The following is a 27,011-nucleotide window of genomic DNA, read 5'->3' on the forward strand; positions in this document are numbered from 1 at the left end:
TTTAGAGCCACTAATTAGCCTAACCTACATGTCTATGGACTGTGGGGGAAACCGGAGCAACTGGAGGAAATATGCATAGACACAGGAAGAACATGCAAACTCCACAGAGAAAGGCCCTTGTCAGCTACTGGGCTTGAACCCAGGACCTTCTTGGTGTGAGGCGACAGTGCTAATGACTACACCATCATCTCATCTCATTATCTGTAGCCGCTTTATCCTGTTCTACAGGGTCGCAGGCAAGCTGGAGCCTATCCCAGCTGACTACAGGCGAAAGGCGTGGTACACCCTGGACAAGTCGCCAGGTCATCACAGGGCTGACACATAGACACAGACAACCATTCACACTCACATTCACACCTATGGTCAATTTAGAGTCACCAGTTAACCTAACCTGCATGTCTTTGGACTGTGGGAGAAACCGGAGCACCCGGAGGAAACCCATGCGGACACGGGGAGAACATGCAAACTCCGCACAGAAAGGCCCTCGCCGACCACGGGGCTCGAACCCGGACCTTCTTGCTATGAGGCGACAGCGCTAACCACTACACCACCGTGCCGCCACTACACCATCATGCCACCCTATATATAAATATCTTATGCTAAATTATTATGGCATGTTACAAAAAATAAAGAAAAAATCTGAGTCCTCATCTCCAATTTACAAGTCCGAATGCAGTTAATGCACGAGTCCAAGTCATCAGTGCTCACGTCCAAGTCGAGTCATGAGTCCTTAAAATTATGGCACGACTCGGACTCGAGTCAGAGTCCTGGACTCGAGTCCTACAAACCTGATACTTAGTGCCTGGATAGATTGGGGAGGGTTGTGGCAGGAAGGGCATCCGGTGTAAAACCTATACCAAATCAAATATGCAGAACAGATCCACTGTGGCGACCCTGAATGAATGGAAGCAGCTGAAAGAAGCGATTGAGTGAAGAGTAACAGTGTTAACTAGTTGCCTGATCAAACTAGCTCAAATTGTTTTTATATATGTTTCATTTTATACTACAGCACAGTCAAATGCTCAAATCTGATTGGTCAGAAGGAGATTTATTTCCTCTAACAGACAGCAAGGCAAATCACAGGTTTGTAATAATATTTTTCATTCATATACAGTATGTTATAATTTCTATAGTAACAACGTATTCATGTACTTGTATGGTGGATGTTCAACATGTAACCTTTTATTTTTTGAATTATTTTTGTAAAAAAGTATCCAGTCTCAGAGCTTTGTAGCAAAGCTGTCCAACCTTTTTATACGTTTTGTACCATGGGTCAGTCCTGAAACAAACTTGTTTCACTGATGTACAGTACGTTAAATGTAACAAGTGTTTCCAGGCAAAACAAACCTCACCTGGCAGCACTTATTTTACACTTATATGTTGATAATGGGGCGACACGGTGGTGTAGTGGTTAGCGCTGTCGCCTCACAGCAAGAAGGTCCGGGTTCGAGCCCCGTGGCCGGCGAGGGCCTTTCTGTGTGGAGTTTGCATGTTCTCCCCGTGTCCGCGTGGGTTTCCTCCGGGTGCTCCGGTTTCCCCCACAGTCCAAAGACATGCAGGTTAGGTTAACTGGTGACTAAATTGACCGTAGGTGTGAATGTGAGTGTGAATGGTTGTCTGTGTCTATGTCTCAGCCCTGTGATGACCTGGTGACTTGTCCAGGGTGTACCCCGCCTTTCGCCCGTAGTCAGCTGGGATAGGCTCCAGCCTGCCTGCGACCCTGTAGAACAGGATAAAGCGGCTAGAGATAATGAGATGATGAGATGTTGATAATGGTAATATTTCTCAATCATCAGCTGTCAGGTTATAGGCCTATGAAAATCCATGACCTTGAGTTTGACATTTCAATGTCACTCACGGTCAAAGATGATGGTGCCTAATGAAAGCCCCTATGGCACTTTCTGTAAGTTGATAATGGTAAATGTTTGTCTACCATCAACCATTTTCAAGTTACAGCCCTCTGAAAATCCGTGACCTTGAGTTTGAGCTTTGAAGGTCAAAGATCATGGTGCCAAATGAAAGGCCATATGGGACTTCCTATATGCTCATAATAGTAAACATCTATCTATCGGCAACCATTTTTGAGTTATAATGGAACGTTATTTCAACCGAAAGGTTGACCTTTCCGCTGACCTTGACCTTCACCTTGTCCCGATTACCCCCAAAATTTAATCAGGTAATCTACAGACCTACCCTGAAAATCTGAAGTCCATCGGTGCAACCGTCTAGACGCTAGATTGTGAACAGACAGGCACCCACACAAACAAACAAACGGCACTGATTACAATACCTCACCCCGCTTACTCTATCGTGGGCGAAATAATAAATGGATAACGTGTACAGTGTGTCACTCTTTAATAAATGAGATAGTAATCATTGGCAAATTGCTGTAGTGTAAAAGGAATTAAAGACTTCAGGTTGTGCTGTTAGTGGAAAATAATCAACTCCTGTGAGGTAATCTGCTTTGCATTGGGCTGCATCACATCTTCTCATCACTGATTATTTTATCTCTTTTTAGCCCTGTCATGTTTTATTTTATAGATATTACACTTTTACACTCAGCACAGCAACAGGGTCATCACCGGGCACACACACACACACACACACACACTATGGCTGTCAGTGAGATGTGAGGCTTCTGCTTGGGTCTGATTTAGCATTCGAGCCCCAGGCTAATTGAAAAGCCTTACTCAGAGCAGTGCATAGCCAATCAGAGTCCTGGCTCGCAGTACTGTTTGCAGTTCAGCTCCCTGAGTGAGGAGTGGAGCCGAGAGCCATCGCCCCCCTCGTCTGCGTGCAAACACAAGGCGAAACACACGGCAAAAACACACTCATACTCACGCACAGACACAGGCCTCAGTCTGCCTGGCAAGCTGCTCGAACAGCACGTCAACCAAAGTGGGTCAGCACCACCCCCTCCACACACACACACACACACACACACGGTACATGTGTGCGCACACTCACATGACACACAGACTCTCTTGTTCCAGCCCGAGCGGAAGCTTTTCTTATGTGTTTGTTATGTATCCAGCCCCAGCAGTTGTTACTGGAAAGCTGAATAAGAAATGGCTGCTCAGTGGGTGATGAAATCACACAAGAGGAATGTTATGTTTTTCCTTTGAGTTATTATTGCATGGCAGGAAGTATCAGACGTGTTAAACTGTGTATGACAATATGTCATATTTAACAGTTATTCCACAAAATCGAATCATATATGAGCTGATAGTCGGCTACAAGCCACGTACGACGAGACTGAGCGGAAGAACTGTTTTATTCTATCCATATTCACTGGATTTTGAGAAACAGAACATTTTTATTTTTATTTTTTGCAAATTTGATAAATAAAAATTTTCTAAGGGCAGCACGGTGGTGTAGTGGTTAGTGCTGTCGCCTCACAGCAAGAAGGTCCGGGTTCGAGCCCCGTGGCCGGCGAGGGCCTTTCTGTGCGGAGTTTGCATGTTCTCCCCGTGTCCACGTGGGTTTCCTCCGGGTGCTCCGGTTTCCCCCACAGTCCAAAGACATGCAGGTTAGGTTAACTGGTGACTCTAAATTGACCGTAGGTGTGAATGTGAGTGTGAATGGTTGTCTGTGTCTATGTGTCAGCCCTGTGATGACCTGGCGACTTGTCCAGGGTGTACCCCGCCTTTCGCCCGTAGTCAGCTGGGATAGGCTCCAGCTTGCCTGCGACCCTGTAGAAGGATAAAGCGGCTAGAGATAATGAGATGGGAGATGAGAAAAATTTTCTACAAAACGTCCGACAAAATCATTTCCGCTTAGGCGGACTTCTTAAAAACCTATCGATGGCTGCACGAATTGACTTCAGTGTTGTTGTTTTGTACAAAGTGCCGTCTTGCTGTCGTGCCGAGGTATAGAATAGCTTTAGACATTTATTTAATTCTTCCTTGGACATTTCAGTTCTGTAATTTTCAAACTTCTTTGAGCTTTTGAACCAGTCTAAAAAAATCAACTAATTTTAACGCAATTTGTGAAAAATGCAATAATAATAATTCTTGAAAAATAAAAAAGACATGTTCTTACCATGAAATACTTCCATTCCATATTTTGTTGCTTTTTTGTGTGTTTTTGGGGGTTTTGTTTTTGAGTACAGTTTTTATTTTGTCCTTGGTTGGTTCAGCAAAACGCGCCTCCATTTTGTTTTTCTCTACTCACAGTATATGTCATATAGGTCATGATATTTTTTAACCATATTAACATGTCATTGTTGTGTATTATGCCTGATGTAAAGACTCTCATCTCTGCGAGCCTACCACACAGACTTAATACTTGTCATTTTTAGGGCATACCTAACAACCTGTGTTTTCTTTCTCTCTCTCTTCCCCCCCCCCCCCCAATCTGTCCCTCTGAGTTACATGTTGGTCCTGGGATCGAGATGCTGACCTCTTCTGCCCCTCGGACCTGCTTGATCCATCCTGGTGCCCTGTGTCTGGTCGGAGTTTTATCGCACCGCTCCTGTGGAGGACGGCCCCATGAGGACAGTTGAGAGTTACACCTGGAGGACGCTCTGGACTCTTACAGTAATGCTTTTATGGCTGAGAACTCCAGTTGACTTGCTAACTTTAGGACTGCAGTTATCATGAACAGTTTTGCCCTCAAGTTTCCATCAATGAAGAGTTACAACATCAACGAAACTGACTTCCTGTTAAAACTGTTAATATTATAGTTATGCTGTCTGGTTCCTCTCGAGGTTTCTTCCTCATGTCGTCTGAGGGAATTTTTCCTAGCCACCGTCGCCACAGGCTTGCTCATTGGGGATAGATTAGGGATAAAATTAGCTCATGTTTTAAGTCATTAAAATTCTGTAAAGCTGCTTTGAGACAATGTTTATTGTTAAAAGCGCTATACAAATAAACTTGACTTGAGTTGACTATATGAGCTGATATCCTAGTAGTACAGTAGCCAATCAGAGCATGCGACAGCTCATATCCAGTGAATGTGGATAGAATAATAGCATTTATAGTAAGTTTAATTAGACAATTTTAAACTAAGCACTGTCGCCTCACAGCAAGAAGGTCCAGGTTCGAGCCCCATGGCCTGCGAGGGCCTTTCTGTGCAGAGTTTGTATGTTCTCCCCGTGTCCACGTGGGTTTCCTCCGGGTGCTCCGGTTTCCCCCACAGTCCAAAGACATGCAGGTTAGGTTAACTGGTGACTCTAAATTGAGCGTAGGTGTGAATGTGAGTGTGAATGGTTGTCTATGTGTCAGCCCTGTGATGACCTGGCGACTTGTCCAGGGTGTACCCTGCCTTTCGCCCGTAGTCAGCTGGGATAGGCTCCAGCTTGCCTGCGACCCTGTAGAAGGATAAAGCGGCTAGAGATAATGAGATGAATTTGAAACTATGTGGCCTGGGAAATTTTGAGCAGCACAATGTATAAAATCATACAGATACAAATCAAGCGCTTCAGTTTATTAATGTTCACTTCTTCAAACATCAGAATGGGAAAAACTGTGATCTCAACATGTGACTTTCTTTCACTGTGGCATGGGTGTTGGTTTGAGTGTTTCAGAAAAGGCTGATCTCCTGGGGTTTTCACACACAACAGGCTCTAGAGTTTACACAGAATGGTGCGAAAAACAAAAAGCATTGAGTGGGAGAGCGACAGTTCTGTGGGTGGAAACTGCCTTGTTGATAAGAGAGGTCAGAGGAAAATGGCCAGATTGGTTCGAGCTTTTTTGCCAGGAAGCATATAGTAACTCATATAATCACTCTTTACAACTGTCGTCTTCTTCTTCTTCTTTTGGCTGCTCCTGATTAGGGGTCGCCACAGTGGATCTTTTGTCTCCAATTCTCCTTGTCTTCCGCATCCTTCTCTACCACACCTGCCACTTTCATGTCCTCTCTCATCACATACATGTATCTCCTCTTTGGCCTTCCTCGTTTTCATTTGCCTGGCAGCTCCATCCTCAACATTCTCCTTCCAACATGCTCTGCATCTCTTCTCAATCCAGCCACTGGGGGTGCATAAGTGTACTCTTGGTGCCAGTCCCAGGCCCGGATAAATTGGAGAGGGTTGCGTCAGGAAGGGCATCCGGTGTAAAACTGTGCCAAATCTAACATACGGAATGAAAAGAGAAATCACTCTTTACAACCGTGGTGAGCAGAAAAGCATCTCAGCATGCAACAGAAAACAGAAGAACACACTGGGTTCCAGTCCTGCAGCCAAGAACAGGGATCTTAGAATCAAGAACAAGTTCCTGTTAAAGTGGCTGGTGAGTGTGTGTGTGTATATATATATTTTTTTCTTTTTTAAATTATTTTAATAATTGAATAGCATTTTTCATTTAATTTCTTTAGCAGCTATAAACAGATGTCCCTTCACCAGCTTCTCTTTTTTTTCCTTTTATCTCTTGATGTTAAGACAAAAAATGCAGCTTGTCATGTCTGGTCATGTCTGGAAGACTTTTTTTTTTCTGTGGCGTAGGACTTAGTGCTGACACTGGAGACTTCTTCTATAAATGTTTAAATTAGTATCTCCTTCCAGAAAACTTCATCACATCAATAATTATATGAGATAAGACAAGAAACTGTGTATTAGCTGTTACTATAGAAACATTCAGGGACGGATCCAGACCGATGCAGCCGATGCACGTGCATCGGTCAGAAATATATGTGCACCACTTGGCAACAGTCACAGGACATTTGTTTACTTTACCGCTAGCCGGCTACATGGGCTATAGCCACGCTCAACCAATAGCCTGATGGTTCAGGATCTGACCATCTGTGGTAAGCGATGATGCATACGTGACCTAATTGCTTGTTTTCTCACAATGCTTTGTATAGCGTGATCTGAGACGAAGAAAAACAACAACAACTTTATTCCTCACCTATACACTTGTGAAATTCCTCTCACATACATGCGCACACACATAAGCAATGAGCACACGCATACCCAGAGTAGTGGGCCGCCATGTTAACAGCACCCAGGGAGCAGTTGGGGATAGGTTCCTCGCTCAAGGGCCCATGTTTACCTAACTGCATGTCTGTGGACTGTGGGGGAAACTGGAGCACCCAGAGGAAACCCATGCAGGCATGGGGAGAACATGCAAACTCTACACAGAAAGGCCCCCATTGGCTGCTGGGCTCAAACCCAGAACCTTCTTGCTATGAAGTGACCGTGCTAACCACTACACCACCATGCTGCGTGCTGTATAGTATGACCTGAGACAAAGAATCTAGGTCAAACCAATAAAATGCTCCAGAAAGAGTTTGAAATTTGGAATTCGCCACGAATAACGGGCTGAGCCGCAGTCATAGCGGGCCATGCCTGGCTGTTTTGAAAGGTCTCAGGGAGAGGGAGGTGCCTGTAAGGTTTGGAGGGGCTAGGACTTTAAGTGGCCGAGTTATGAATTTTTAAATCCCGGCGCGCGGCTGGAGCCAGGGCTCATATTAAAGTTTTCAGGGAGGAATAGCAGGCCGAGCTATTTTTCACCCTGTGAAAAATCCATAGTGATCTGATAAAATTAGTGAAAATATTTCTGCATCTGTCAGATTCTTGGGCTGGATCTGTCCCTGACATTAATGTGTTAAAGCGAGTGCTTTAATATAAATTGACAGTAAGAAGGAGAAGAAGAAAAGTTGTGTGTGTCAGAGAGGATAACCATCACCGAGCTTCTGTCACACCAGTAATGTCACCTTCATACACTTTCCTTGTTCACAAGCTATAAGCCAAATAAACACACTTCTCAACCAGACTCCTGCTCACACTTCCTGCCTTCAGGCCTTTGTAAGCTCTAAACGAGACACTTTCACACTCCGTAAATGATTTCTGACAAAAATCCCACCATATGACTTCCAGAAGCTGATGATATAACACACTCCCGAGCTGATGTGTAGAGAAAATGAGCACTTGCTGTCAGCCTGGCATTTCTCCCAAGGTGAGTGTGACAGAGGTGCCCTCTCTCATGCAGGTCTCCCAGCAGGAAGTGATGGAACGCCACAGAGCAGGAGAATAGGGTCAGGCACATACGTATGCATCAAACCCCGTGACGTCAGACCCATGTTCACATGCAGTCTGTTCTCTGCTTTCTGCTGGGTAAATAGTGGATTCTTCTGATGCCAGGTTTTGCGTTTGTTTGTGCAACGACACACACTCTGTGCAATGATGATGATGACGATGATTTTCCATGAACTGGCTTGGACTCACACAGAGAGTATTGAGAAGGAAATAAAAGACACAAAACAACCTGCATGTTGATTGGCACTCTATAAAATCTTCTTTGGAATTATAGTGAAATTGATATCAGCCTCCTCCATGTACACACACACACACTCGTCCAGAGTCTGGACAGATGATTTACAAGAATTAATGGATTAATTTCCATCATATCACCAGTGCAATGAATCATTTCATTAATCACGGCTTTTCACAGGAGAGGGAAATGACATGTACCACCACGTGTGCAGGAGTTTGGTGATTAGTAATAACTGTACAAACAGCACAGGAATGGAGCTGGAACTAATAATCTCACCATCACAGCCAGTTTAATCAAAGTGTCAGTCTTACTACAATAAACACACACACCAACAACCAGTAGTGGTTCTAGCTTGTATGGCGACTGAGGTGAACCCCAATTTCAGCAACTTCCCCACCCATCCCCTGCCATAAAAAAGGTGTCTCTATCCATTGCAACCCAATCCTCTTTCAACCAAAAAAGCATCATCTGCACTGTCATCTTAATTCAGACATTAGAAACAAAACAAATCACAAATAATCACAATATTGAAACTGTATCAATGATATACAAAATTAAGACTCATAGGGTGCTCCAAAATATTTCCAAAGTGCCCCTGAATTTTCACTGAAATACAGTATGAGTCTGAGAGACTGGTAGTGGTTAGCACTGTCGCCTCACAGCAAGAAGGTTCTGGGTTCGAGACCAGCAGCCAACGAGGGCCTTTTTGTATCGAGTTTGCATGTCCTCCCCGTGTCTGCATGGGTTTCCTCTGGGTGCTCCAGTTTCCACCACAGTTGCAGGTTAGGCTAATTGGTGGCTCTAAATTGACCGTAGGTGTGAATGTGAGTGTGAATGGTTGTTTGTCTCTATGTGTCAGCCCTGCGATAACCTGGCAACTTGTCCAGGGTGTACCCCGTCTCTCACCCATAGTCAGCTGGGATAGGCTCCAGCTTGCCCACGACCCTGCATAGGATAAACGGTTATGGATAATGGATGGATGGATGGATGGATGGATGGATGGATGGATGGATGGATGGATGGAACCAAATGAACCACACAACCTTCTTGGCTTAGGTCAGCCTACAGCACTGTAACTTCCCCTTACTTAGCTCAGGACCGAGTCAATACAATCCCAGAAAGCCTTTATGATGTCACCTTAATGAAATTAATCATCAATAATGTGCCAGTTGGGTTGTAGTCATTTTGCTGCAGGCTAGACATATTATCATGATGAAACCGTGTGGAAATGATATTCAGGGTTACGTAAGCTACTTGGACAGAAAATATAGAAAGCTTCAAAAGACAACCTAAGACTTTTCTTTTTGATTTAAATGTTTGATTTCTTATTATTTATGTTATGAGGGAAATACAACCCCGATTCCAAAAAAGTTGGGACAAAGTACAAATTGTAAATAAAAACGGAATGCAATAATTTACAAATCTCAAAAACTGATATTGTATTCACAATGGAACATAGACAACATATCAAATGTCGGAAGTGAGACATTTTGAAATTTCATGCCAAATATTGGCTCATTTAAAATTTCATGACAGCAACACATCTCAGAAAAGTTGGGACAGGGGCAATAAGAGGCTGGAAAAGTTAAAGGTACAAAAAAGGAACAGCTGAAGGACCAAATTGCAACTCATTAGGTCAATTGGCAATAGGTCATTAACATGACTGGGTATAAAAAGAGCATCTTGGAGTGGCAGTGGCTCTCAGAAGTAAAGATGGGAAGAGGCTCACCAATCCCCCTAATTCTGCGCCGACAAATAGCGGAGCAATATCAGAAAGGAGTTCGACAGTGTAAAATTGCAAAGAGTTTGAACATATCATATACAGTGCATAATATCATCAAAATATTCAGAGAATCTGGAAGAATCTCTGTGCGTAAGGGTCAAGGCCGGAAAACCATACTGGGTGCCCGTGATCTTCAGGCCCTTAGACGGCACTGCATCACATACAGGCATGCTTCTGTATTGGAAATCACAAAATGGGCTCAGGAATATTTCCAGAGAACATTATCTGTGAACACAATTCACCGTGTTGTCCGCCGTTGCCAGCTAAAACTCTATAGTTCAAAGAAGAAGCCGTATCTAAACATGATCCAGAAGCGCAGACGTCTTCTCTGGGCCAAGGCTCATTTAAAATGGACTGTGGCAAAGTGGAAAACTGTTCTGTGGTCAGACAAATCAAAATTTGAAGTTCTTTATGGAAATCAGGGACGCCGTGTCATTCGGACTAAAGAGGAGAAGGACGGCCCAAGTTATTATCAGCGCTCAGTTCAGAAGCCTGCATCTCTGATGGTATGGGGTTGCATTAGTGCGTGTGGCATGGGCAGCTTACACATCTGGAAAGACACCATCAATGCTGAAAGGTATGTCCAGGTTCTAGAGCAACATATGCTCCCATCTAGACGACATCTCTTTCAGGGAAGACCTTGCGTTTTCCAACATGACAATGCCAAACCACATACTGCATCAATTACAGCATCATGGCTGCGTAGAAGAAGGGTCCGGGTACTGAACTGTCCAGCCTGCAGTTCAGATCTTTCACTCATAGAAAACATTTGGCGCATCATAAAACGGAAGATACGACAAAAAAGACCTAAGACAGTTGAGCAACGAGAATCCTACATTAGACAAGAATGGGTTAACATTCCTCTCCCTAAACTTGAGCAACTTGTCTCCTCAGTCCCCAGACGTTTACAGACTGTTGTAAAGAGAAAAGGGGATGCCTCACAGTGGTAAACATGGCCTTGTCCCAACTTTTTTGAGATGTGTTGTTGTCATGAAATTTAAAATCACCTAATTTTTCTCTTTAAATGATACATTTTCTCAGTTTAAACATTTGATATGTCATCTATGTTCTATTCTGAATAAAATATGGAATTTTGAAACTTCCACATCATTGCATTCCGTTTTTATTTACAATTTGTACTTTGTCCCAACTGTTTTGGAATCGGGGTTATATATGTATATATAAGGGCATTGAGAATTTTTTTGCTTGTTTTTGGAATGCATGAGAAATAAATTATTAAAACGGAATATTGTCAGCCTACATGTAACAGCATAGCAAGCAACACAGGCTAACAAACATTATTCTCTCAACATTCACTGGATATGAGCAATCACATGCTCTGATTCTCTATTCTACTACTAGGATATCAGCTTATATACCACGAGTAGAGAAAAACAAATTTGCAGAGTGTGTTGCTGAACCAACCAAGGATGATACAAAAACTCTACTCGAAAACAAAACCCCAAAAAATACAAACAAAAATGCAACAAAATATGGAATAAAAGTATTTGATGGTAAGAATGTATCTTTTTTTTATTTTTCAAGAATTATTATTATCACATTTTTCACAAATTGCTCCTGTCATTTCGCTGTTTTGTTAAGCAGAAATGATTTAGTCGGACGTTTTGTATAATGTTTTTTTATTTATTGGATTTGCTAAAAAATAAATAATCATAATAATGCTCTGTTTCTCAAAATCCAGTGAATGTAGATAGAATAAAACAGTTAATCCAATCAATCTCGTCGTACATGGATTATAGCTGACTCAGTGCTACGCGTCTCCTTAGTAGCTCATGTACGACTCGATTTCATGGAATAACTGTTAATTAGTATTACACTAGCCTGTTTCATTCAAAGTCAAAGTCCCTCCCATACCAGGACCTGGTCTTCCCAGGCAGTCTCCCATCCCAGTACTAACCAGGCCCTTAAGGCTCATTGGGTGGTGTTGAACTCCATTTCTATAGCCCTCAGCCTCTCACCTATACAGCTAGGTTTACAGTGGGGGGCGGGTACTCTGGTAACCACAAGAGTTTGACTCCCTACTCACATCTATATTGCAGCATGCCTTCCCAGATGGCAGTAGGTACCATTTTTATGATGGTCTTGGGTATGACCTGACTGCAAGTAAAACTCACAACCTCCTGGTTGAGAGGTGGACATGCTAACCACTAGGCTAGTTCGCGGTACAGCCTGTTTCGTTACATGCATAATATTACACTTGTAAAGCAATGACATAGCTGCATATCTTTATCTTTTGCATGTTTCTCTTCTAATTTTGTTAATTGCATTAGTCGTGTACAAAGTTAAAGGTAATAGATTCCCCACTCCCCATACCTCAGGCTTCTAGTAAGGAGACTTGAAGTCAACCTACCCCTACCTTCTGCCAATCTCGTATTCTGAGTGGGAGACCAGGAATTAACCTGCCTAGCTCACAAACTAGAATCAGGACACCACTCCGACAAGGTTAACAGACCCACATGGTGATATGATATCGGTGATGTGACATGCAATTGTGCAGATGTCAGCTTTTTTTTTTTTTTTTGCAGATGCCCCATCTCACCCCCATCAAGATACCACCCTGGGTAGCTGCCCATATCCAATTTCACCACTGCCAACAACAACAAAACAACCACCTTTACCATTTCATACTCATGTATGATTACACTCTTAGAAACAAGATTTCTCAAATGGGTGTTTGTTTGGGACCCTCTCTTATATGGAAACACCATGTAAGGTTCCACATAAAACTCTTTACGGGTTCTCCAAGAGTCACAAACTGATGAACTGTTAGAAGTATTTGGAGCATTTTCAATATCTCATCTCATCTCATTATCTGTAGCCGCTTTATCCTGTTCTACAGGGTCACAGGCAAGCTGGAGCCTATCCCAGCTGACTACTGGCGAAAGGCGGGGTACACCCTGGACAAGTCGCCAGGTCATCACAGGGCTGACACATAGACACAGACAACCATTCACACTCACATTCACACCTACGGTCAATTTAGAGTCACCAGTTAACCTAACCTGCATGTCTTTGGACTGTGGGGGAAACCGGAGCACACGGAGGAAACCCACGCGGACACGGGGAGAACATGCAAACTCCACACAGAAAGGCCCTCGCCGGCCACGGGGCTCGATCCCGGACCTTCTTGCTGTGAGGCAACAGTGCTAACCACTACACCACCGTGCCGCCCATTTTCAATATGTTTACTTTTAACATTTGAAAAATGTAAGTGTCTTCTTATTATTATTTTTCTTTTGGCTGTTCCCATTAGGGCTCACCACAGCAGATAATATCCCTTCATCTCCTCCTGTCCTCCATATCTTTATCTTTTTCTGTCACACCAACCATCCTCATGTCCTCCTTCACCACATCCATAAATCTCATCTTTGCGCTTCCTCTTTTCCTTCTACCTGGCAACTCCATCTCCAGCATCCTTTTCCCAATATACCCTGGGAAATATCTCTCCTCTGTACGTGTCCCAACTATCTCAATCTCACCTCTCTCACTTTGTCTCCAAGCCTTCCTGTCCCTATAATATACTCATTTCTCATCCTGTCCGACGTTGTTACTCCCACTGAAAATCTCAGCATTTTCAACTCCGCTACCTCCAGTTCAGCCTCCTGTCTGACTGTGTTTATTGGGTTTGACTTAAAACAGATGCTACCAGTCAGAAAAAAGCTCACATTAAACTCCTGGGTGTAAAAATACTCTTTGCTTTTTGGTTAAGTGTAAAGATTTTTAGGATGCTGAGAAGTTTTAAATATCCAAAAATTTATTGGAGAACCATTGAAGAACCATTTTTACAGAGTGTATTGGTAAACTTTTTTTTTCCAAAGTACAAACAATGTAAATGTGCCATCAATGGTACACTATTTGAAAAAAAGGTTCAGAAAAAGGTTCAGGTTCTTTCTTTGCCCATTTGGCGCTGCACTTAAAGATTCTGAAGAACCAGAAGGAAATGGTTCCAAACTAGACATCTTTTAGGAAGCTAAGAACCATCAACTCTACAAAGAACTTATAGTAGAAGCCTTGAAGGAGCCATTTTCTAACACTGTACACTCTTCTTCATTGCTTCTTTGGTTGGTAAATGGTTCAAGCCAACTCTACATAGAACAAACAGAAGAACCTTGTTCTTCCACAAAGAGTGTCCTGTACAGGTACATTTTTGTTTCCCTGAGTATGAATAGTATAAATTTAACCACTATTTGAAACTCTTAGGAAAAAAAAACATTCAAATCTAGAAGGTTTCTTTTGGTGGAACTCATAAATATTCTCTGTTGAAGCCAAAAGAAAAGGATCCCAGACAAGAACTCTTTACAGTACAAAGATCTTATGGAAGTACCCTAAGACTGTCTCTATTCTTCTTCAAAGGTTCTTTGGATGCTTAATGCAGGCTTGTAGTACTCGAATCCAACTCGTGCCCTGATTTTAAGGACTCATGACTTGACTTGGACTTGAGCACTGATGACTCAGACTCGGACTCGTGCATTAACTGCATTCAGACTGGTAAATTGGAGATGAGGACTTGGATTTTTTTCTTTATTTTTTGTAACATGCCATAATAAGTTGGCATAAGATATCTATATTTATATCTACATTCATTTTTATACTAATTTCATGCAAGAGAATGCACATTCACCTGTTCATACGTCTTGTTCAGGAACAAACTAACATTAATGGGGCTAAAATGCCTAGAGAGAACACCCTAGGATTGTCCATTTTGCTTATACAGACTTCTCGAGCAGTGAGAAAAAATGCACTGCTATGTGTTCCATATGTAAAAGAACTATCGAGGAGACGACGGGGACGACCTCGAACTTCAATCACCATTTGGCGAGACTCCACCCAGAGAAGGAAGTGACATGCTATGTTCATTGCTCTGTTGATAGTGGGCGGGGCTTGCTTGCTGAGCGATGAACTAGCTAGTGTTAACTCTCTCTCATGTTATTTGCCCTGTTGATAGTGGGTGGGGCTTGCTGAGCGATGAACAAGCTTTTTATCTGTCACCCATTAACTAAAATGGGTCAGTCAAGCAGTAACATTAGTCCAACACAGCAGCAGAGACGCTTTCACATAAAGGCAGCAACAGCCACTGTCAAATGGTGCGGATGGAGTTTTGTTCTTGGGCTCGACTCGAAATTTTTTTTAATGACTTGGACCTGAACACTGGGGACTCAAGACTGGACTCTGACTCGAGGTTTAGTGACTTGATTACAACACTGGCTTAATGTATCTAGACTTCTACTCATTCTACTAACTATCCATACAGTAGATCCAACATACATGCAAACGAATTTATTTAAACCTCAACGATATCTACACTTTTGTCTAAAAGTTAAAACTCTAGAACCCTTAAGATTTCTTTGGTTGTTCTTTAGTTCCTCAGTGAAAACCATAAAGATTCTTTATATAACTCTAAGGAAAGGGTTCCAGTCCCTTAACTATCTACAGAACCTTCCCAAGAACGTTTTAAGTATTCTTTTCTAACAGTGTACACTCTTCTTCGAAGGTACTTTGGATGATTAATGGGTATAGCTTTCTAAAGGTGTTCTATTTAACTATACACAGAACATATTGAAGCACTTAGAGAGAAAGTGTCTGCTAAAGGAATAAAACAATGGATGCCTGAGGGGTCTAAATGTCACATTTATTACTAAGAGATGGATTCTTGAGGTGTTTTTACTTTTAGGGCACTTAAAATCATTCTAAAATGGTTCCTTCGGTTGTAGCGTTCCTCATCATGTGATCAAGAATTATGTACATTGTGTTTGGACAAATTTATTGATTTACATAGATCACATTGCACCCAGGAACTACTAGTAGGCCTCAGAGGTCCTGTAACCATTCTTGCTCACCAAGGTCACTCCTGGGTGGTCTAGTGGCTAGGATTTGGTGCTGTCACTGCCATGGCCTGGGTTTGATTCCTAGTCAGGGAAAATGTTTTTTTTGTTTTTTTTCCCCTCTTGCCCAGGGGGAACATCCATCCATCCATTATCTGTAGCCACTTATCCTGTACAGGGTCACAGGCAAGCTGGAGCCTATCCCAGCTGACTATGGCCGAGAGGTGGGGTACACCCTGGACAAGTCACCAGGTCATTGTAGGGCTAACACATACGTAGAGACAAACAACCATTCACAGTCAATTTAGAGCCACCAATTAGCCTAATCTGCATCTCTTTGGACTGTGGGGGAAACCGGAGCACCCGGAGGGAACCCACACAGACACGGGGAGAACATGCAAACTCCACACAGAAAGGCCCTCGTCAGCCACTGGTCTCGAACCCAGGACCTTCTTCCTCTGAGGCAGCAGTGCTAACCACTACATCACCATGCCATCCCCCAGGGGGAACATTAATCCTAAAATAACATACATTTATTTAAATAGATCACATACTGACAGGGAAGGGATACAGGGTAAGGCCCCAATAGATTTTCAATCCCTTTAACATAGATTTTTACATGCCCTAGTCTTTCCAGGCTTGGGACTGGCACTAAGCATGTCCATACCCAGTGGCTGGGTATTTTTACCATCTTTGAACCATGGAGGAAACCCATGCAGACACAGGGAGAACATGCAAACTCCACACAGAACGCCCCCCCCCCCCCCCCCCCCATCAGCCTTGGGGTTCAAATCCAGAACCTTCTTGCTGTGAAGCAACAATGCTAACCGCTATACCACCATGCCAGGCTTAAAAAAAAGTTGCCTGTATATCCCTTTCCCACCAGAAGCACTTATTGATGTTTATAGGGCTTTGTTATTTTTACTGTTTTCTGAGTGTAGACTTGCTTGGCCATGGCAGGGGTTTTTTTTTTCTTTTTTTTTTCCCGCATTAACCTTGAGCCGAGCGGCTCTCTATAGAACCAGCCTTATCAGTAGTTTTGAGCTTCAAAGCATCTCCTGCTGAATGTGAGCAAACAACAGGTTCATTACTGGACAGTTAATGTGGATGTTTCAATCTTGCACAACAGTCGAGTCTGCCTCCCTACCATACACCAAATTAGAGCGGGATAATTGAGAGAGAGAGAGAGAGAGAGAGAGAGAGAGAGAGAGAGAGCGCAGAAGGGGGGATAGGGGGTATAACAGACTGACAGAGAGATTCACATATTCTTCAAGTCAAACCATAGCGAATGATCATCTTACATTATTATGCAACAGAATTCCCACTCAAGGTCATTTGAGACGAGGCCGCACTAAGCCGCACTAAGCGTCCATCCCTCAACAGCAGGCTTAACTGCAATGAAGATGTAACTAGTACCATTTGTTGAATTCTCTGAAGAAGTATGTCCATGCTTAGCGAGCATAAATCCTAAGGAAGAGGAGCTTGAGCTCTGTGGGGGTTACGGTCATTTATGGAGTGAGGAAGGCCAAGAGGGCACTGTGAGGGTTTTTCTGATGTTTTAAAGCATCTGCACTGCATGAGAGGACGGGGAAGTTTCTTCACTCAGATCTGCCAAGTGGGATGAATTATAAACGTGCACTCTTAGGAGGAAAAGAGTTATATCTAGAACCCTATGGTGCGCTTCAGTATTTTTCTTTTAGCACATCAGTTCAGAATCTTACAACTCATGCTTTAGCTTTCAGAAAGGAGTCCTAAGTAGATCCCTTTAAGGAAGCTCTTATCTCGTGACGATTTTAATAATGTCTGAATGTGAATGTGTAATGTCATAAAAGTGGTACTTATCAATGGAACCATTATTTATCCAAAGAATTATTGAAGAACCGTGGCTTTTTAAGAGTGTAAAGCTTCAGTTTCATTCCCTAAGGTACAATTAGTATGAATGTAACCTTTATAGTGCAGCCTTTTTTTTTTTTAAGAAAAGAAAAAGGTCAAATCTAGACCCCTTCTTTAGTCACCCCTTTGGGGAAACCCTAAAAGGTTTGAAGTAGAATCATACACAAACGATCCCAAATGAAATCTCTTTTGGAAAATGAAGAAAGGTAGTTATTAAGAGTTATTTGAATGGTTATTAGTTCTAATTCGAATGCAACTCAGATTAAAGTAGTGAAATAACAAAACCCTAAATATCACTAGATGCTTGGAGGTGACTTTTTTGGGGGAAAGTAATACACAGACAGTGTTTGGAGCTCATAGCAGTTGTGTCAAGATCTGTAGAAAAGCAACAAAGATAAAACTTAATCATGTTCACGGTTGGCACCAATCAAGTGCTCAGTTTCTATTCATCATAAAAGAATTGACAGCTATATAAAAAAAGCTAGCTAGACTCATCTCTAAGTAACATTTTATTAAAACACACACACACACAGACACACACACACACACACATTGAAGACCAAATCCAAGTGGCTATGAAATGCCTTGAGAGTTGTGATTTAATTCTGTATGTTGATGTATTTCCTTTTGAAAAAAGAAGTCATTGCAGGAACGGAACATAACTAATCGTTTGACTGAACAGCCAGTAGTATTCAAGATACACCACACCATGTACCGAATCGAAAGTTAACCAGCTATTTAATGTTGTTGAGTGTTTAAATCAAGCTTGTTTACACCTGTAGAAAACCCAGTTTGTACATTTTGAAGTTCTCTTATTCCCTATGATAGAGGGGGAAGCCATGCCCTAATGGTTAGAGAAACAGCTTTGGGATGAAAACGTTGCTAGTTTGATTCCCTGGACCATTAGGCCTGGTTTAAGTGCCCTTGAGCAAGGTGCCTAACCCCAACCGCTCCAGCAAGAATAGTGGTGTACCTTGTGTCTGATTAGCCAAAGAAAAACTGATGATGCAATTATCAGTTTGGGCATTGAACCTGAGCAACTGAACTGATGATAGAGCAAAAGATTTCCCACCAGAGTGCCTTGGTTTGGTGCCAGGCCATGGCTTGTTTGTTCCTGCCCCACAGCATTCTTTTAGCTCTTCCTTGTGGCAGTGAGAAAGGGGGGGAATAACTAATGTTTAACATGATGCGGTTTGACAACTGCTGTTCAACAAAACTACTGAGAAACAAGCTTACTGCAGAACTTTCTCTCTGTTTCTCTCAGACTCACACAGAGTACAGCTCATGATGGTTTACGAGTGACGTCATACAAGTTTGAACCAAGATTGAAATTTTGGAGCGGTATTAATAAACACGGCATATACGTTTTCATAGTCAAGCAACTATGTTTGTTTGTTTTTTTATCATCACTGAGTGGATGGTCTAGAAGAAGACCAAAACAACATGAATGACCCATGATTGATGCGAACTAGCAGCTACTGTAGAGCGATAACTGCAGATTGTTTACAGGATGTATGCATTCCAGAGAGCATTTAACAGGATACATTTTGCACAAGCAACACATTAAATACATTAAGTATTTAAGTAGGCATTCCATCTTCTCATTACACTACACCAGTGCTAACAGCAACAGTAAGCTTTCTCACACTCTGTACATGAACGCAAAGTTAAAATGAAGACTTGGGTAAAGTTTCAGGCCACAGGCGAGTTTTCTGTCCACAGAAACACAACCACCAGGTGAGTTATTTGTTCGTTCTTTATTTAGGAAGAGAAACAAAATGCCCGGTGTCATTGTGCTTTTACATAGTTCAAACATTGGGCAAAAATAAATCAATCAATCAATAAATAAATTAATTAAAGAAGCCCCGAGATGGGGTGGAGGAAAAAAAAAGAAACTTCAGAAATAAGGTCATTTGATGCTATAATACAGTTTTGTAGAAATGTTTAATTCCAAAGAATTATTTACAAGCAATAAACAGCTCCCTTTTTATTCACTTGTAATACAAAAAGCAGAGGTTCAGCTAATACAAGGCCAGTCTACCTGAATCTCTAAAGTTTGTGCTACTGTTTGTTTTAGTTATTCCTCAAAAAAGAAAGGAAAAAAAGTTGGAAGTGTTCTCAAAGAAGTGCTTTTTTTTTTTAATATAGCGAGCTCTCGGTCACGTGACACAGTGCACGTGAGCAGTGGAAGTTTACCCTCCGTGTGTCCGAAACCACACCCCTAGTCACTATTCCTAAGTCGAGTGCACTACTTAGGGTGCTTCAAATTGAGTGTAGAACTTCCGGAACACTCCTGAAATCCCACAATGCTCTGCACTAGATTAGTGTCCCAAACCTAGAGCATCCACCACATAGCTAATGCACTTTGCAGTTCGTTCTGTAGGGTATAGGGAGTAGGGTGTAGGGAGTAGGTTGTAGGGACTAGAGTGCCATGTCAGACACAAGGTTAGAAGCGCCACTCGACCTTTGTGCACCTGGGAAAAAAGGGTCACGGCGGCACCACGTGACTACGACTCTACAACTACTCTAAATAAGAGGCAGGCAGTGCATAACCGCTTAGAAAAGACCCCCTATAATACCCCCTCCCTCCCCACCCCGCACCCCACTTACCCCACCATAACCAACCCCCAGCCCATGGTCTATATCCACTAATACTACACTGGCATTTCCCTGATATTGAGCTTCTTCTTCTTCTTCTTCTGCACAACTACTAACGGTATTGGATTAAAATCGTGATTAAAAATGTTATAGCTATTATTCGTTTATTTCTTTTTTTGTGTGTTGTTTGTTTGTTTTAAAAAATACCATGCATTATTGCTCTATTAATTTTTAATGACTCCCGAGAAATATTGCAGACTGATTCTAACTAGATTTTCGCAGAACAAAACAAAAACAAAATCAAAAGCTCGATAAAATTGGCATAGATTTCATCTTTTTTTTTTTTTTTGCATGCAACAAATTTATAAAGTGTCAAACAAACAAAAACTATCAAACCAACAAAGCAAGAAAAACCGATTGAAAAAGTGTCAAATGCTTTGGCATATTGATGGTGAAGGGAAAGCTTGGCAAAACAGAACAATAAATTAAAGTGCAAATGAATGTTTGTTTTACACGACTTGTATAAAATAATAAATAAGTACATAAATAAGTTAAATAGTTTTACCTCGACGCTGAACACTTTTGTGGCCACTGGCAGCAGTATAATGTGATCCAATACTGAGAAAAAGGTTTGACCTTTTAATTGAGAGAGAAAGAGTTAGACATTTTCAATGTCCTCTGAGTGTGTGGGGTTTTCTTCTTCTTCTTCTTCTTTCATTCATTCTTTTTTATTATTTTTTTAGCAAAATATGTTGCTATTTTCGGCTTGGAGTAGGCGAACGGCTAGGAGGCTGGGGGAAGGGGGGAGAAGATGGTTAGGCTTGGAAAAGAAAAGTTACATGCGAATAATCCAAGTTTTTCCTCAGTTCTGTTGTTGCAGGAGAGAAAAGCAAAGTTGTGGACGCACTTTGACTCCTGTGGCTCTTTCAGGAATCGGGTCTGAGCGGAGAAAAGGCCCCCTTGAAGCACGCCGACTCGTAGTGCTTGTTCAGGTACGACTTGAGCGCGAAGGTCTTGTTGCAGCGCTTGCACTTGTAGTGCTTGAAGGCCGAGTGCGTCTGCATGTGCGCGCGCAGGTTGGAGCGGTCGGCGAAGGCTTTCCCGCAGTGCGCGCACCCAAACGGCTTCTCGCCCGTGTGCGAGCGCATGTGGCCCTGCAGCAACCAGGGGCGACTGAACGCCTTGCCGCACACGTCGCACTTGTGCTTGAGGTCGTGCGTGAGCAGGTGCATGGCCATGGCCGGCATGGACACGTACACCTTGCCGCACGTCGGGCACTTCTTGGCCATCTTGCTGTCCATGCTGCGGTGCGTCTGCTTGTGGCGGCTCAGGTTGGACGACGTGGCGTAGCTCTTGCCGCACTCGTTGCACGTATGGCGTTGCGCGCTCCTCGCGCTGCCCACGGCCCTCCTGCGCGAGCGGCCGTCCGTTATGAAGAAGGCGTCTACCGTGTAGCCCTCACTCACCGCATTGTCTCCGTTGATGTACCCGGTCGAGATCTCAGAGCGCGGGCTGTCGGGCTGGTCCGAGTCCGGCGCGCCGTAATCGCTGTGCAGGCTCTCGTAGATGGGTCCCGGTGAGGGCACTTTGATGCCATTTTCATTCTCTGCTTCATACACAGACGGGGTTATGTAGTCGCTGATGTAACCTGCCGTTGGAAAGGAAAGCAGAGAGAGAGAGAGAGAGAGAGAGAGAGGAAAAAAGCAACAGTTTAAGCAACGCCGACTTGACTCGACAGGAAGCAATGAGTCAGGTGCTACATTCTGACATGCAACAGTCTATTTCTGCTCCTTTTCTTTCCTCCTTTTTTTTTTTATTTTTCCCCCTTCACACTCCATACTAGAAATTGAGCGTTGCATTCAGCAACAGATTTCTCGTGAAGGTATCTCTGTAACACTCCCACCAGGAAATCAATACATCTCCATTTCAATTAGCGGGGTAACCCTTTTAAGGACAAAGGCAGCTGATCTTACTTCAGTCATAATTGCATTTGCACTTGTGACAAAGATCAGAGCAGAAATAGGTCGATTCTCACACGCACGACTCGAGACACCTTCCATGAGACTCGCACATTATGCACGTGTGGAAATGGATTTGTGGACAAAATGGTTTAGAGAGTGTTGTGTGTATTATATAGAGCGGAAATAATGGCTGCAAACACGGTCGCGTGTGCGTGTGTGTGTGTGTGTGTCCGAGTGCAAGTGTGAATAATTCCATGACACGGTTCTTTGACTGTTAAAAAAAAGGATAATGACTTATGAATAAACGTCAAGTGGTGTTTAATATTTCTTATATATTTGGAATCATCCTCTTGATTACGGAGTCTTGCTACGAGTGAGCAAAGCGCAACACATGAAATTACCGAAGCCAAAATGTGCAGACTCGACAAAAAAAAAAAAAAAAAAAAAAAAAAAATCTGTAACCAGTGACGGTTTTGAGGGGGATAAAACAACGTACTGGTGGATGAGCACGCGGTCTGAGCACGGATGAGCTCGAAACAAGCCACATCATCATGTAATAAATGCACTAAATAAAATGTAGTGTAAATGATGGGCTGTTTGCATCCCTGATCGTCCTACAGGTCGCCTATTCATCACTCACACTACAGCAGCGCACTGTTCATTCCGTTATTCTTACCTTTCTCGTGAAATCGGAGGCTGAGGTCCGCTCTGGATCTGCCATAAGAGCTCTCGAGGTCAGCAGACGAGAAATCATCGAGCTTAACCTTTTTGACCAGGAAAGACCTTGGCATGTTTCACGTTGCAGCAAAAAACACACCACTCGTCCGTCCGCCCGCTCGGTCAGGTGTCTTGCTCTTCATGCACCGCCGAGGCAAAAACCCCGTTTTTTGTTTGTTTGTTTGGTTTTTTTTTTATTTGCTTTGTTTTTCTTTTTGTTTTTCTTTGCTCAGACGCAGGCACGGGGCGACGGCAGACACCTCGCCCCCGTTAGTGAGCTTCTCGTGCCGTCGCGTCGCGTCGCTCTTAGCGGAAATGCAACTTCAGCACCGGATAGCTCCTTTCTCCTGGAGCGCGCACACGCGTACATACAGACATACAGCACCGGACAGCTCCCGTCTCTCCTCGCTCGCGCTCGCGCTCCTCTCCTCGCCTTGAAACCTGAAATCTGCAGCCTGCTGGTCGTTATTTCCAGTTGTTTCTTTCTTTCTTTTTTTTTTTAAACCCAAGTTTTTTTTCTTCTTCTTTATTTTATATAAACGTCTGGGCCAAAAAAAATGCTCACTCTTTTTTCAAAAAAACAAAACAAAACAAAAACAAAAGCATGACCGAAACCGGTAAGCAGGTCTGCGCGCGCGTCCGCGAGCCGCACGGTCTGAAGGCGTCGCGCTTCTGAAGTCTGATGATCAGCTGTTGGGATTTATATAGCTGTGATCAGGTGGGAATGAAGATGGAAGTGCTTAATTTAATCCATAAAAAAAAAGCTCCTGGGACTAACATTGAACTAGATGATTTAATGACGCTATGACACGTCAACGCTTTCGCCATTTTTACCCCCTGAAGGAAAGTTCTTGGATAACAGAGCAAAACATAAGGAATATGGTAAAACTATTTTTATGCGTTTATGCTCATCTTAATCTTAATTACATGCCACAACGGTTTCTACACTAATTTAACACTTATTTCTATAGATAGGCATTTCATACACGTTTGGTCATGGTGCATGACATTTATGCATTACATTAGCGCACATGAATGGGTTGTTAAATAAATCTAGCTGGTGTAACTGTATTCACAGAAACTATTATGGGATGCATAGTGGCAGCCCCCCGCCCCCCACACACTGTTTCAGCGTGTATTAAATAAATCCTCCCTACCGCGCTGCACTTTTCTGTAAACGCTGGACGCGCTAACCAAGAAATCAGCCGCCGGCTGTGGCCCCAGGCTCCCAGGTCACTGTTTTACATCACAGCCCATAAACCAATGGCTTTCTTCTCATGCAAATAGCACGAACCGAGTACCAGAAGGTCCGCTTTCTCAGCAATTAAGCGTGATCGAGAAAGAGAGAGAGAGAGAGATTTTCATTTCTGCTGTCCGACATCATGTTTTTCATTGTTTAGTCCTACAACAGGACTCGTGTTATAACCTCCTGGCTTCCTGAAACATCCTATGCATTCCACTTGAGCTGCTGATTGTACCTGGTGTTCTGAAGCTGCATGTCCTGTGTTACATCATCATCATGCACTTGATTCCAACCTCAGTCCTCAATTAAATTCTTTCTTCTTCGTTGCCTGGCTAATTGTTGCTGCGTTTGGTCGAGTAGGTTTTACTGCACTGTGCACGAATCGATGCGCTGCAGCCTGAGAGCGTCACCTTGTAAGGTTAAAGTTGTAAAAAGATTTGCAAAGGAAGTGCGGAGTTAGCTCTTTCATGCATTTGGTGTCCTGGAATGCAAGATGGTGTTTACTGAACAAGAAAGTTGGAAAGAAATATTGTGTGTGTGTGTGTGTGTGTGTGTGTGTGTGTGTGTGTGTGTGTGTGTGTGTTGGGGGGGGGGATGAGAAGCATTGAAGCATTGAACGTTCAGATTTATTTGAAGAATACTAACAGCTCGTGCACCCGCTTATGGCTCAGGTGCGCGCTTTGGAAACCTCGAGGAAAGAAGCAGCAACAGCACACGGCGACCGGATGAGGGAGAAGGACGCACGAGTGTTCTCGAGCAAAGTGCTGAGTTCAGCTGAAACACAGACAGAGAGAGAGAGAGAGAGAGAGAGAGAGAGAGGCAGAGAGAGAAAGACAGACAGAGAGAGAGGCGGGGGGGAGAAAGACAGGCAGAGGCAGAGAGAGAGGCAGAGAGAGACATACACAGAGGCAGAGAGAGAGAGAGTGAGAGGCAGAGAGAGAGACATGCACAAAGGCAGAGAGAGGCAGAGAGAGAGAAACATACACAGAGGCAGAGAGAGAGAGGGAGAAAGGCAAAGAGAGAGAGAGGCAGAGAGAGACACATACACAGAGGCAGAGAGAGGGAGAGAGAGACAGAGGCAGAGAGAGAGACAAATACACAGAGGCAGAGAGAGGGAGAGAGAGGCAGAGAGAGAGACAAATACACAGAGGCAGAGAGAGAGAGAGGGAGGGAGAAAGGCAGAGAGAGAGAGAGAGAGAGAGAGAGACAGAGAGAGAAAGACAGACAGAGAGAGAGGCAGGGGGAGAAAGACAGGCAGAGGCAGAGAGAGAGGCAGAGAGAGACATACACAGAGGCAGAGAGAGAGAGGCAGAGAGAGAGAGACATGCACAAAGGCAGAGAGAGAGAGGCAGAGAGAGAGACATACACAGAGGCAGAGAGAGAGAGGGAGAAAGGCAAAGAGAGAGAGAGGCAGAGAGAGACACATACACAGAGGCAGAGAGAGGGAGAGAGAGACAGAGGCAGAGAGAGAGACAAATACACAGAGGCAGAGAGAGGGAGAGAGAGAGACAGAGGCAGAGAGAGAGACAAATACGCAGAGAGAGAGGGAGGGAGAAAGGCAGAGAGAGAGAGGCAGAGAGAGAAAGACAGACAGAGAGAGAGGCGGGGGGTGAAAGACAGGCAGAGGCAGAGAGAGAGGCAGAGAGAGACATACACAGAGGCAGAGAGAGAGAGAGGCAGAGAGAGAGACATGCACAAAGGCAGAGAGAGAGAGGCAGAGAGAGACACATACACAGAGGCAGAGAGAGGGAGAGAGAGAGACAGAGGCAGAGAGAGAGACAAATACACAGAGGCAGAGAGAGGCAGAGAGAGGGAGAGGCAGGGAGCGAGACATGCACAGAGGCCGAGAGAGAGACACATACACAGAGGCAGAGAGAGAGAGGGAGAAAGACAGAGAGAGACACATACACAGAGGCAGAGAGATACAGAGAGAGAGTGACAGAGGGAGAAAGGCAGAGAGAGGGAGAGGCAGAGAGAGAGGCAGAGAGAGAGAGGGAGAGAGAGACAGAGGCAGAGAGAGAGACATACACAGAGGCAGAGTGAGAGAGTGAGAAAGGCAGAGAGAGGGAGAGGCAGAGAGAGAGACACATACACAGAGGCAGAGAGTGAGAGAGTGAGAAAGGCAGAGAGAGGGAGAGGCAGAGAGAGAGACATACACAGAGGCAGAGAGTGAGAAAGGCAGAGAGAGAGGCAGAGAGAGAGACACATACACAGAGGCAGAGAGTGAGAGAGTGAGAAAGGCAGAGAGAGAGAGAGAGGCAGAGAGAGAGACACATACACAGAGGCAGAGAGAGAGTGAGTGAGAGAGGGAGAAAGGCAGAGAGAGGGAGAGGCACAGAGAGAGAGAGATGCACAGAGGCAGAGAGAGAGAGAGAGATGCACAGAGGCAGAGAGAGAGAAAGAGAGAGAGAGGCCGGGGGGGGAGACACTCATCTCATTTGCATAATAATAGTCCTCTGTGCACCGGAACTCCGAAGCGACTTGTCAAGGTCCGAATCAAAGAAACCCGCTGACATTTAATTCCAGTGCATTGCGTTTTCACGAACACGTATTCAGATGAGCATGTTGTTCTGTAAACAAGGCTCTTCATCTGTTTCCATGGGACGGTGAAAAGGTCAGAGTGAAGGAGATGTGTTTGGGTGCATTTATTATAAACAGATTGATTCATCACGTTCAATTTCATTTGTAACAATACACATTGTCAGAGCGCAGCTTTACAGAAGTCTGGATGTAGATTTCGAGTCCTAATGAACAAGCCAG

At 43.7% G+C, this 27,011-nt stretch overlaps 1 protein-coding gene across 1 annotated transcript; it reads right to left on the reverse strand.

Annotated features, from left to right (window-relative positions):
• Nucleotides 1-21,256: 21,256 nt before the first annotated feature.
• scrt1a (scratch family zinc finger 1a) lies at nucleotides 21,257-23,082 on the reverse strand. Its single transcript, XM_060942001.1, has 2 exons — nucleotides 22,968-23,082; nucleotides 21,257-21,978 (listed from the first exon to the last, which is right to left on the reverse strand). The coding sequence occupies exons 1-2, from the start codon at nucleotides 23,080-23,082 to the stop codon at nucleotides 21,257-21,259; spliced, it is 837 nt and encodes a 278-aa protein (XP_060797984.1).
• Nucleotides 23,083-27,011: the final 3,929 nt, after the last annotated feature.

This window comes from Neoarius graeffei, chromosome 16 (assembly GCF_027579695.1).
Source record: "Neoarius graeffei isolate fNeoGra1 chromosome 16, fNeoGra1.pri, whole genome shotgun sequence".
Lineage (NCBI taxonomy): Eukaryota > Metazoa > Chordata > Actinopteri > Siluriformes > Ariidae > Neoarius > Neoarius graeffei.